Genomic DNA, 12455 nt, shown 5'->3' on the forward strand with positions numbered 1-12455 from the left:
TGGCAGTTTATTCACTTTCTGATTTTTCTTTTTCAGCGTGTTAGTTATTTAGTGTGTTTGAAGATGCCTGTAGATATGTGGAAGTATTCGGGGGTCCACTCAAGGTCTTTGGTACCTTAACGAGTGCTAGGGATACATATCTTCACCAGTTACACCTGGTCTGCAAAGGACACTTGCAGCCAAGGCTCCCCCTGTGATAAGTGTTGAGAGCAGTCGCCATCCCTGTGGGAGAAGTATGGCAGGAGGGAGAAGTCTAAAGAAGTATTCTTCGTCCTTGGCGTCACCCATGGTACTCTGCCCTCCGACTCTTTTCCATTGGTTTCCTCTGGGGGCCAATTGAGCATGAGCGGTGCCCCTTTAACCTTAAGGCAACCCTTGTGGCAATGGTTGGGCCTCTTCCTTAGGGAGAGCCTTCTACAGAATTTTTTTCCAGTACAGTACAATTATGCGTTACGCTTGTTGTGGCCCTCTTTTTGGGACTTCAGAGTTCATTGTCCAAGGAGCAGCTTGCAGCCCCTGCTTTGGAAGATGTCTGCCGTTGTCTCCCAATCACCTTCGGAGATTGCTAAAGGAAATATTTCTCCGAGGCGCCCTTCCCAAGGGAAGAGTCCTTTCTCTCCTGCCCTGAGGACCTCCAGTCGAGTGCAGGACCCTCACCACCGTTGAAGTCCTACTTCAGAGCACACTAGCTCCCTGGAGTATGCTCGTAGGGTTGTTTCATAGCCTCTGCCAGATCCTTCCTCTTCAGAGGAGGATCTTAAGGGAATCTCGTGGGAAACTCTCTTCTCCATCCCAGAGGTCTTCAAAATCTTCCAGGGACGACTCGCCATCACGCGCCTCAATCAGAGGAGTTTGTACGCCCTCTACCAGATGTGCTTCACCTTCTAGCACACCACCCCAACTCACCTCATCTAGATGGGCATCTTCTCACATTTCTCAATCCCGCTCCTCATTTCGATGCGTATCGCTGGAAGGAACTAGACGAACTTCGCAGGAAAGTGCTAGACACTCCTAGCATGAAAGCGCTTAAGGCCTCTCCTGAACATGCTAGACCCATCTCTCCTGAATGCACTTTTGACACACTTCTCCTGAACACAGTAGACATGCTTTTCCTAATTGCACTAGACATGCTTCTCCTGAATACTCTAGACATGCTTCTCCTGAACACGCTAGATGTGCTTCTCCTGAACGCGCTTCTGAACACGCTAGACGCGCTTCTCCTGAACATGCTGGATGTATATCACCTACTCATTCCAGATGAGCCTCTGAACACGCAACACTTGCCTCTCCTGAAAGTGCTAAATGCTCTTTGAGTGTGCTTACACTTTTCACCTAAACGCGCTTCCCCTGAGCCCTCGCCACTTTCAGACAGCTCCTCACCTAGGTACTAATCACCTAGTTGCTCACCAACCAAACGCACTCTTTCTAAACGCGCTATCCCGTTTCTGTCTCCAGCTCCAGTACTGAAGGTAACCAGTGTTACTGTTCCTCCAGAGTTTGATTCTAGACTCGTGGATCTACACGTAGTTCCTATCAAACTAGACGATAGTAGGCGTTATAGGAGGAGGCAATAGGAAACCACTCCTTTGGATGATAATCGACTTGGGACACATAGGTGATCTCTTTCTTATAGGGAAATCACCCTAGTAGATGAATACTCTCTCTCCCAATAATGACACATATAGGATCTCTGTCTCCTATGGAAAACACCGTAGTAAATGAATATTGTCTCTTCCTAATAGAATTCATGACTTATATTTGCCTCCCCTCACATAAGAGGAGGAAGGATGACATCGACAGCAGGCTGTCCCGGTCTTAGACACCTAGGCCAGTCTCTAACCAATCTAAGATCTCGAGGAGAAGAAGAGCTATTCCAGTCGTCTCTCTCCTTTGGCAGCAGTCTCTTGTTACTGAGAGACTAGAGACTGGAAGACTGTACTAAAGAATAAGTTATCCCTATCATCTGATCCTGGAGTGCTCAAAAGGATCCAGGACTCTCAAGCCTTAGGCTAAGGAGGCTGGCAGGGATGCTGCAGCCAACTCCTTCCCATCTCAGTCATCCTTCAGGGTGGATGGACGTGATTTTTTTAGATGACAACCTCTCTCGCTGATGGTTGGGTATGGTCTCCGAGAGAGAAGACCCGTTGTAACTGAAGAATTGGAAGGTATTTTTCCTCAATCAGCAGGACCTTAACCTCCGGATACAGTGGAAGGCGACTCTGACTCTACCTTCCTTTTAGTTCTTCACTGTATCCGGAATGTGATTGATCTTGGTGAGGCCCAGTCTTCTCTTCCAAAGGGGAGGAGAGGCATTCTACTACCTTTGTCGGACACCTGGCAGTCCTAGGCCTCGTCTGGAGCTTCTGTGGTCCATCCTGGCCACGTAAGCTTTAGATAAGGTGTATTCTTGGTTTCTGCAGAGAAGGACACTTTGGGGCCGGGGAGATTCTTCCCCCTGATTTCATCAGCTTTTACAAGGCAGAGAAAGTATTATAGAATGTAAGAGGCTCTCCCTTCACCCCTTCCTCTGAATCATGCTGTAGCCACTTTGACATCGGGTGTCACGACAGAGCCTCTGTCCGCATTTTCCATCCCCCCTTTAGCGACAGAGTTGTTGAAAATAGAAGCTGTGGCTATGGCAACAGTACAAGTAGCGTTATGGATAGACTACAGGTTAGGAACAGTCAGAAACCTAACTGACACTGAGGACTTATCTGACACAGACAAGAGACAAGTCTTGAAGGAAATCTTGCTGAGGCCAGGGTTATAGAATTCCAGACACCACAGGCATCCAACTAGATGGTTAATTCGGTCCTTAAAAGATGAGATAGCGTGACTGGCAAATTTTATAAACACAAAAGGGATGTACCATTTTTCCAGCAGTGGAGATAGAAACTACAACTGAAAGGTGTAGGAAAGACAGCCCAAGCTTTTTACAGCATCGAGTTGTTTCTGTCTGGTAGCTGCAGTTGATGACCATGTTTAGGGGGGGCGTCTGTCCTTTCACTCTACCACCAGTGGTAGAAAGCCTACAGTCCGATTGGAGGAGGTGGTGGTATCATAAGGGGAAAGATGGATGGTGGATGTCGTTCAATCCGAGTACCTCGTTCGTTCATCAGTACTCCCCATCCCTTCATTCCACCTCCAGCGACGTCATCATCCTATCTCCAGCTTCGGACAGAAGTCAGGGCTATGCTGGAGAATGCACTCTCCAAGAGGTCGATGACAGCTCCTCGGGCTTCTTCAGTTGACTTTCTTGTAGAGAAGTCTTCTAGAGGCTGGAGACCAGTGAGCCCTGAACCAATTTTATTCAGCAGACTCTGTTCAAGATGGAGACCTCAGCTACGGTCAGGCAAGCAATCGGGCCTTTAGACTAAACGACGTATGCTTTCAGATCGCGATCCATCCATCCTCTAGGAACTACCTTTGGGTAGAAGTACCCTACAAAGTATACCAGTTCAAGGTAATTTGTTTTGGGCTTTAGACAGTGCCTCAAGTATTTACAAGTGTCTTCACTCTAGTTTTAGCATGGGCACACCAAAATATCATTCCTCTTACAATACCTGAATGATTGGCTAATCCTGGCAGACACGTAAGGAACCCCTCTCCTTCACCAAGACAGACACCTTTCATTTTGTCATGATCTTGGGATCATGGTGAATTGAAAGAAGTCTGTACTAATGCCATGCAAAGACTCGCTTATCTTTGAATAGACATACATGGTCCCAGAAAGGTAGCAATCCCCTTCTTTGAACACCCCCAACTGCTGGCCCATAAGTGGCAGAGGCTACAATGACACCTAACATCCTCGGAGCACCTAACGCCAAGCTGTTGCCTTCACCATCTTTCACTTCAATCGTAGGTGAAAGGTCGTTGGCCTCAACATCTTGATCATCCCCTCTTACTGGTGCCAATAGGGGAAGAGGTCAAAAGGGACCTACAATTGTGCTTGGATAGGTCACACCTTCTGAAGGGTTTCCCACTCTTGACGCTACCTCCGAAATACTTAACAGTTTTCTTGGATGCATCCAAAGAATTTTTTGGAGCACACCTCAGTTAGCATAGGGCATTAGGGCTCTGGATGGAATGGGACTGGTGAGACCATATAATTGTGTTGGAGCTTGAGCAGTGTTTCTAGCACTCAAGCATTTTTGCCCTCTTTGGTGGTGTTGATGAGCTAGAACCCCACCATGGTGGCCTATACTGTATAAACAAATAAGGAGGTACTGTGTCAGTGCAACTTATCCAACTTGCAATAGAGACTCTGTAGTAGGCAAACTCTTTTAAGTTGATTTCCCTGACAGCCCTCTTCATTCCAGGCAGGAAGAACGTAGTAGCGGACAAGTTTGAGTAGGATGACGCGAAAGGTGGGCTCCGAGTGGTCTTTGAGTCATCGGATAGCGACAGAGATCCTGACTTTGTGGTGTTCGCCAATAATAGACCTGTTTGCGACATCACTAAATCACAAGCTCTCCATTTACTGCTCTCCAATGCCAGATCCGAAGGCAGAACTTGAGGGATGCGTTCCAGCACCCGTGGGACAGCATCAATGTTTGTGCTCTTTCAGCATTCGCGTGATAAGAGAAGCCTCAAACGAGTTCAACCGATGCCAAATCTCACCTTGACTTGTGGCCATGAAGTGGCCTCGAGTAAAATGGTACCTGGACCTTCTATATCTGGTGGTGAAACTCCGAGGGAATTGCCTCCTCTTCCCGACTTATGCCAACCACACATCCAGGTATTCCACAGTGCTGTGGAATCCCATAGGCTTCACACATGGAAGTGGTTATCCAGCATCTCCTTTCGGGGAAAAACTTTTCGCGCGAGGTTGTGCAAGAGATTTCTGGGTACCTCCGCAGATCCTTGACTTCCCTCTTATCAAGCCAAGTGGTCCATCTTCTGTGTTGGTGTCGTGGAAAAGGTGTCTCTCATCTCAGAGCTGTTATTCCAGTATTAGCCTACTTTTTACTTTGCCTCTGAACTCTGAAAGAAGAAACTGCTCCATTTCAGCAGTAAATTTAAAAAGTGAAGCCTCCACTCTGGAATGTTGTCATCAATGTGCTATGTTCCCCAGGCCACCCTATGAGCTGTAGAGGCTAATCTCAGATAGAGACCTCACTGTAAAAATAATTTTCCTGCTTGATTTTGTTCTCAGCTAAATAAGTTAGTGAGCTACATGGTCTCTCTTCTTACATCTCCCATTCAAGGGGATGGAAGCCGTTCTCATTCTCCATCGTCCCTGGTATTGTTGGCAAAACCCAGAATACTTCAGTCCCTGATCCCAGGTATTATCTTTTCAGATCGCGGTCCTGAGAGAGGTAACCGATGATCCTGATCAGTTGTTGTTGTGTCCTGTGAGGGCGCTGAGGCGCGATCTCAAGCGTACACATACCGTTAGATCACACCTGTAACATCATCTTATTAGTACAGGGAGGGTGAAGAAAAGAGTAACGACAAGACAATTTTTTGGCTGGCTAAGGGAGGTCATTGACCACACCCTTTTGCCATCTTCTCCTTCAAGAACACATGCAAGAACGTACACTCAGTATGTAACTATTCTGTAGTCAAAAAGAGGCTTTTCCCCATGCTCCTTATGAGGTAGAGTGTGACGTAACCAGGCAAACCCATCACATATGTATGGCAGGTTAGCACAGAGATATTCGGCTCGGAACAACTTTTGAAGCCAGGGCCGTGGACCCGCTGGCATTACTTAGCCACTGGTGAACGTGTGGTAGGATCCTTAAGTCTTTCATCATCCCAATGCACAAGCTTTAAGTATCCGGGGATATTTTTCCAGCCTGTTTGAACAGGGACTTCCTTCTGCCTAAGAATGAGTCCTATATTATGTATTTTTCCTAACTAAACAAACCTGAGTTCTTTACTCATACATCTACATTTCTGTCATCCAGCTGCTATCAAAGTTGTTTGTCAGTTAGCCAAGCAGGGGATGGGTGCTTCCACGTCACTGGCCAGTAACTACCAGCCAGTTGTCGATACCTCATTATAATTTTCAACTGCCGTATTCCAACTTTGCTATTATTCTCCTATGTAAAGGACCCAGGTTTGTATAGTTATGAAATATCCAAATTACTTTCAAATTTGTCATTTAAGCTCATGCCATCTAATTTCATAAGTTCACTGAGAATATTGGATTTCCTCTCTTTTGTGTATCAATGTATAATAATGTAGGTGTGTTTATGTCCTTTTTTCAGTCTGGTACTGGCTTGTTTGGCAACCAGAACAAAGGCTTCCTCTCAAATCAACCAGCCACTGGAGGTCTTTTTGGTAATAAAACTGCGGGTACCACACAACCATTAGGAGGAACAGGCTTTGGAACCACACCATCAGCATTTGGAACGACGCCTACCACTAGTACTGGAGGTAGCTTATTTGGGCAGACTAATCAGAATAAGCCCGGACTGTTTTCAGGTTTTGGTAAGGAATTTTCATCTTTTTTTCAACAGTATTAGATTAGTTATTTTGTACATAAATGAAGGGTTACAAAGTAGAGGAACTGTTAGTTTTCTTGAGCCAGAGGGTCCAGCACCTCATTGAAACAGTTTGAAATTACTTATTAGCAATTAATTTATATTTGGAATCTTTGGTAATTTAGGATATTGTAGTTAAATTTTCCACTTTTATTCTCAAAAACCTTAGAAAAAGATATCCCAACCCCAGCAAAATATAACTTTCAATTCCAAATAAAACTAAATAAACATTGTTTTGAGTTCATTTATAACTAAGCTTAATAACTTTTGTGTAGTCCCAGAAATATAAATGTGGTCTGTAGAATGTGTAGTTATTCCTATATTTGTGTATATCAAAGGCAGTTATTGACTTACGACCGATATAGGGACCAATAGATAAATCATAACTCAATTATTATGTATGTCAAACTTGAGAGAGAGTGAGAGGGAGAGTGACAGTGTGAGTGTGTGTGTGTATAATAACCCTGAATAGGAAAGATATAAAATGGAGGGAATATAAAGAAATAGCAGAAAAATCAGTGGCATCTCAAACTTCCACACTACATTTTTTTCTTATAGTTCAAGTAATTGATATGCTGAATAATTATAAATATACAGTTTGTTCCAACACAAATACTTACCTCGAACTACTTTCTTAGGAGTTACCTGTAATCTCCTCTCTACTGACCAGAGTTTTGTGTAGGATACCCTAAAACCCGTTTTCTATGAAGGCCTACCTCGGGCATTAGAGAATGTGCCCCGAGGGTAGGCTTTGCGCTAGGTCGAGGTCCGCTTGGGTCGTTCACACCAGTAAGTTCTCTGGTCGCGACGTGTCACCACGTCGCTCTCGTTCTCTCTAAACCCTTTGTGTGCGCCGCGTGTGTCCCACGTGTTTACCGCGTGGTAACTTGTACTTATCCCTTGTGTTCCTGTGTGTTCACTTTCCGCCCTTGTGCTTCCCCAGTGTATTCCTTGATTCCCTGCGTTCCTGTGTCTTGTGTTTGTGCGTTATGGAGCAAATCCGCCGTTGTCCTGGGCCTAGAGCCGGTAAATCGTGTGGAGCGTTCCTCTCCAAACTTGAAGTGGATCCTCACTCTCTTTGCTCTTCCTGTAGGGGCAAAGTTTGTTCGTCGTCGGATACGTGCCCCGAGTGTGTTGGTTGGAGTGATATCCAGTGGGTGCGTTACGGCACGAAGAAGAGAAAATCGTCGAAACGGTCACCCAGGAAGGCTAGTGTTTCTTCGCCGCTACCGTCGCCCAGTGAACGGTCCGACGGGGCTTCTGTCCCGCCTTCCCCTACCCAGAGTAGGGGCCGAGGTAAGTCCATCGTGGGGAAAGAACCGAGCGTTCTTCCCCAAGAATCTGGTGAATGTGCAGTGGGGATTGCGGGACCTTCAAGGGCTAGTGAGGAGCCCGGTAGTGCTGTCAGGGTGCTCTGGGGACTCGGCCCTTGTGCTTGGGGGGCACGTTTCCTCCGATGACCCCTTGTGGGGTAGTAACGTTGTTTCTGTGTCTTCGCCCCCTTCGTGGGCCTGTGTTTCAGGTTCTTCGGCAGGAGGCGACAACCAGGGTAAGTTAGGTTCCGCAGGGAGTGATGCCTTCGGGTGGAAGCTTCCTAAGACACCAGGTAGGTTCCCTATGCGAATGGAAGAGGGCCTGGATTCCTGGTTCCCTAGTGTTGGGCGCCAAACCTCGTTCCTAACACCGCTCACGGAATTTCCCGAAAAATTCCTGCAACCTTCTACCTCGGGTACGCAACGAGTCGCGAAGTTCCCGCGGTCCCCGCTCCCGCCCGCCGTACGGTAAGTGCAGTGACGTTGGGCTCTTTAGAGGAGTCTTTCTCGTCGGGTGAAGAAGCCAGGAGGAAGCATCGACGTCGGAGGGAGCGGTCCAGGAGCAGGCGTTCCCTCTCAAGATTGCGTTCCAGATACAGCAGGAAGCGCTCCCGTTCTCCAAGAAGAAAACACAGGAGGAGTAGGTCACCCGATGGCGATTGGGTTTTCGTACCCCGTAAGGCAGAGATACGGTGTTCCCCGGACCAGCGATCCAAGGATTTCTCGCCAAGGAGACCGTCCTCCAAGCACGGTTATGACCCTCGCAGGCAGATTCGCGAGAAGGACTCTACATGCAGGCATAAGACCGCGAAGCCTCCGGTTCACCCCGCCCAGCGGGGGGAACCGCGCTTCCTTACGGGCAGCCTGGCCGAACCAGCCCAGCTGGTGCGGCCCTCGGACCGGAAGGAACGGTTCCCGCTGTTGGGTCAGCCCCCGGGATCCGCGTCCTCGTCCCCTAGAGAACTTGAGCGGACACTAGTCCTCGCTGGGTAGGCGATGCCTGTGCTAACCCCCGCCCCTGGTGCGGAAGCCTCCGCCGGGGAGGACCAGTACCTCGGCAGGGGAGTGCCTGTTGTGTCAAGAGCAAGGTGCCCGGTGAGAGTGCCCGGGGACCCGGCTCCCCGAGCTCAAGCCGAGGCTTCGGCTGACGGTAGGGAGGGTTCCCCGACGGAGGACTCGGCCTATAGAAGAGTGATTGGCCTTATCAGGAGGCATCACAAAATAGAACCGGCAGCTACCGACGAGGACTATTGGAGGTCCAGCCTTATACGGTTGATGCAGGCCCGTACCCAGCCTAAGACCTCCCTCGCTCTTCCTCTAGCCCGGGATCTCGTCCTGGGACAGGAATACGTGAATAGAGTGGTGGCAAGTAATGCCGAGTCCCCCAAGACTCAGAGTTCTTCTAAGTTACTCCAGGGGCTCAAGACGCAGGGCAAGGTCTATGTACAAGAATTACGTCGACCGGGAGCCTGCAAGGTAGAACCTTCTCTTGACATCCTGGGCCAGGGCGTCTCGGAGGACAGAGCCTCTTCATCCCCAGTTTGTTTTTCTCCATCGGAGGCCGCGATGATGGAGGAAATGTCGAGGGACCTGGTGCATGTCTCCTCTTGGCTAGACTGGTGGGCTTCCACCTTAGTAGGGGTGCAAGCCACGTTTGATTCTACGGACCCGGAACAGAAAACCTCCTGAGGGAACTTATCACCACCGGGGGCAAGACGCTTAAGTTCCTGACATACCAATCTCTCGCCCTGACAGCGAATTGGGTACTCCGCAAGAGGGACACCATCCTGGCAAAGGTGTCCCGAAAGGTCCCAGACAGGGAGGCGCGGGCCATGAGGAGCCTTCCCTTGTGGGGTGACTCCTTGTTCCCCTTAAAGGACTTAGAAACCATTATGGAGAAGGTGACTAAGAGAAAAGAATTAAGCACCCCCAGGCCTACGCCTACAAGGAGACCGCCCTACAAGAGGTCAGTCTCAGACAGTGCCGCGACGTCTCAGGCCTCTCTTAGCATGACGAAGAGAGAAGCTCCTTCTTCCTCCTGGACCTCAGCACCTCTGCCCCCCCGTAGGGGAGCCCCAGCAGCTTCAGCCTCCTTTAGGACAGGTTATTCTGCCTCCAGGAGAGGCCGTTCAGGCCGCTCCTCCAGAAGGAGATAGAGTGGGAGGCCCCCTATCCCTGCCCAAGCCTCAGGTTGGGGGATGCCTCCGACTATATTGGCAAGCATGGAAAGCTCACGGAGCGGAGCCCTGGACAGTGTCCGTACTGAAGGAGGGCTACAGGTTACCGTTCTTAGCAGAACCACCCCCTCTAATTCTGGCCATCCGGTCGGAGTGGCTGGTCCCCAAAGATCCGTTGAAGAAGACCGCCCTTCAAGAGGAAGTGTCCTCCATGTTGGAGAAGGGCGCCATGGAGGAGATTCTACACCCAGGCCCGGGTTTCTACAGTCGTCTGTTCCTGGTAGAAAAAGGCGGAGGGGGGGTGGAGGCCGGTTATAGATCTGTCGGCTCTCAACAAGTTCATAAAGAAGACAAACTTCAAAATGGACACTCCGAAGTCAGTCCTACTGTCCTTGAGGGAGAAAGATTACATGATGACCATAGACCTCAAGGACGCCTACTTCCAAATTCCGGTCCACCCCTCGAGTCGAAAGTTTCTCCGGGTGAAATGGGGTTCCCAGATCCTGCAATTCAAGACCCTTTGCTTCGGATTGTCAACAGCGCCCCAGGTATTCACGAGAGTCTTCACGACGGTCTCAGTGTGGGCTCACGAACGAGGCATTCGCCTCATCCGATACCTGGACGACTGGTTGCTTCTTTCCTCCTAGAAGGACCTCTTGAAGGAGCAAGGGATGAAACTTCTCCAGTTTTGCAAGGATCTGGGTATCGTGATCAACCCGGAAAAATCTAACCTATCCCCCTCCACCAGAATGACCTACTTGGGGATGACGCTAGATACCCTGCTGGGAAAAGCTTTCCCTTCAGAAGACAGAATAAACAATCTCATGGAGATCATTCGCCCGTTCCTATCGGGACGCCCCAGGAGAGCGATGGACTGGCAAAGACTAATAGGGCATCTGGTGTCGTTGGAGAAACTGGTTCCCCAGGGGAGAATCAGACTCAGAGCCGTCCAATGGAACCTGAAGAACCTCTGGTGCCAACTGGACTCGCAACAAGTACTAATCCCAGTTCTACCAAACACGAGGCCCTCCCTGGAATGGTGGTATTGCCGGTCGAACTCGCTCAAGGGGATGCCCTTCGCGAACGAGCCCCCCGAGTTACTGCTGTTCACAGACGCCTCCAACCAGGGATGGGGAGCCCATCTCCTCGACGAGACAGCGAGAGGAACCTGGATGGACGGGGAAAGGGATCTACACATAAATGTCCTAGAGTTGAAGGCAGTCCAGAAGGCTTGCCTACACTTCGCAGAACTACTAAGGGGAAACACTGTGGCATTGATGTGCGACAACGCCACAGTAGTAGCGTACATAAAGAAGCAAGGAGGTTTGAAGTCAAGGGAGTTGTGCGATCTCACCATAAAGATTCTAGATTAGGCAGAAACGAACCAGGTTGTGTTATTAGCAAGGTTCATCCCCGGGAAAAAGAACGTGCTGGCCGACGGTCTCAGCAGGGTAGGCCAAATAGTAGGGACAGAGTGGTCCCTCCTTCTAGAAGTAGCCAAGCTCATCATCCAACGTTGGGGTTCCCCGGTGATGGACCTCTTTGCAACCAAACTGAACGCTCAACTTCCCGTATATTGTGCTCCTGTACCAGATCCGAAGGCAGCCTTGGAGGATGCCTTTCAGCACAGGTGGGACAACCTAGACGTGTACGCTTTTCCCCCCTTCACGTTGATAAGGCAAGTACTCAACAGAGTAAGGACGGCCCGAAACTTAAGGATGACTTTGGTAGCGCCCTGGTGGCCGGAGAGAGAGTGGTTCACAGACCTAAAAGACCTGGCGAGTCAACCTCCGTGGCCACTCCCCGACAGGTCAGACCTTCTACACCAACCACATTTTCTCGATTTCACGACAACCCACAGTCTCTGCGTCTTCACGCCTGGAGACTATCGAGCGACTCCTGAAGAAGGAAGGGTATTCATCAGCTACTGCTAAGAGGATGTCGCTATACCTGAGAAGGTCTTCAGCTGCGGTCTACCAAGCTAAGTGGGCCTCCTTCACGAAGTGGTGCGCTTCGAGGCACATTAAACCTCTCAAAGCCTCGGTCCCAGACATAGCGGATTTTCTGGTATATCTCAGAGACAAAATGGGAATGTCAATCCCAGCCATAAAAGGGGTACGGGCCGCCTTGGGCCAAGTCTTCCTCCTGAAGGGCATCGACCTGGGTTCCTCTAGGCACATCTCGATGCTTGTCAAGAGCTTCGAGCAGTCCTGCCCCTCACAAGCAGCTAGGGTGCCTCAGTGGGACTTAGCTAAGGTCCTGAAGATGTTGAGTGGCCCCCCCTTCGAACCTTTGAAAGATATCTTAGACAGGGATCTCACTCTCAAGACAGTCTTCTTGCTAGCCTTGGCTTCCGCTAAGAGAGTAGGAGAGATCCATGGGCTGTCTTATGACGTCTCTCATTCGTGGGGGTGGAAAGAAATATCTTTCAAGTTCGTTCCTTCTTTTGCGGCGAAGACCCAGAACCCAGCGGTCTG

At 49.4% G+C, this 12455-nt stretch overlaps 1 protein-coding gene across 5 annotated transcripts in view; it reads left to right on the forward strand.

Annotated features, from left to right (window-relative positions):
• LOC137647330 (nuclear pore complex protein Nup98-Nup96-like) overlaps positions 1 to 12455 on the forward strand; it is a 180651-nt gene that overhangs the window by 34557 nt on the left and 133639 nt on the right. For all 5 annotated transcript variants that reach the window (XM_068380746.1, XM_068380749.1, XM_068380733.1 and 2 more), the window contains exon 8: positions 6213 to 6435. In XM_068380746.1, coding sequence (XP_068236847.1) covers positions 6213 to 6435 — 223 coding nt within the window. The remainder of the gene's footprint in view (positions 1 to 6212; positions 6436 to 12455) is intronic.

Source organism: Palaemon carinicauda, chromosome 1, assembly GCF_036898095.1.
Source record: "Palaemon carinicauda isolate YSFRI2023 chromosome 1, ASM3689809v2, whole genome shotgun sequence".
NCBI lineage: Eukaryota > Metazoa > Arthropoda > Malacostraca > Decapoda > Palaemonidae > Palaemon > Palaemon carinicauda.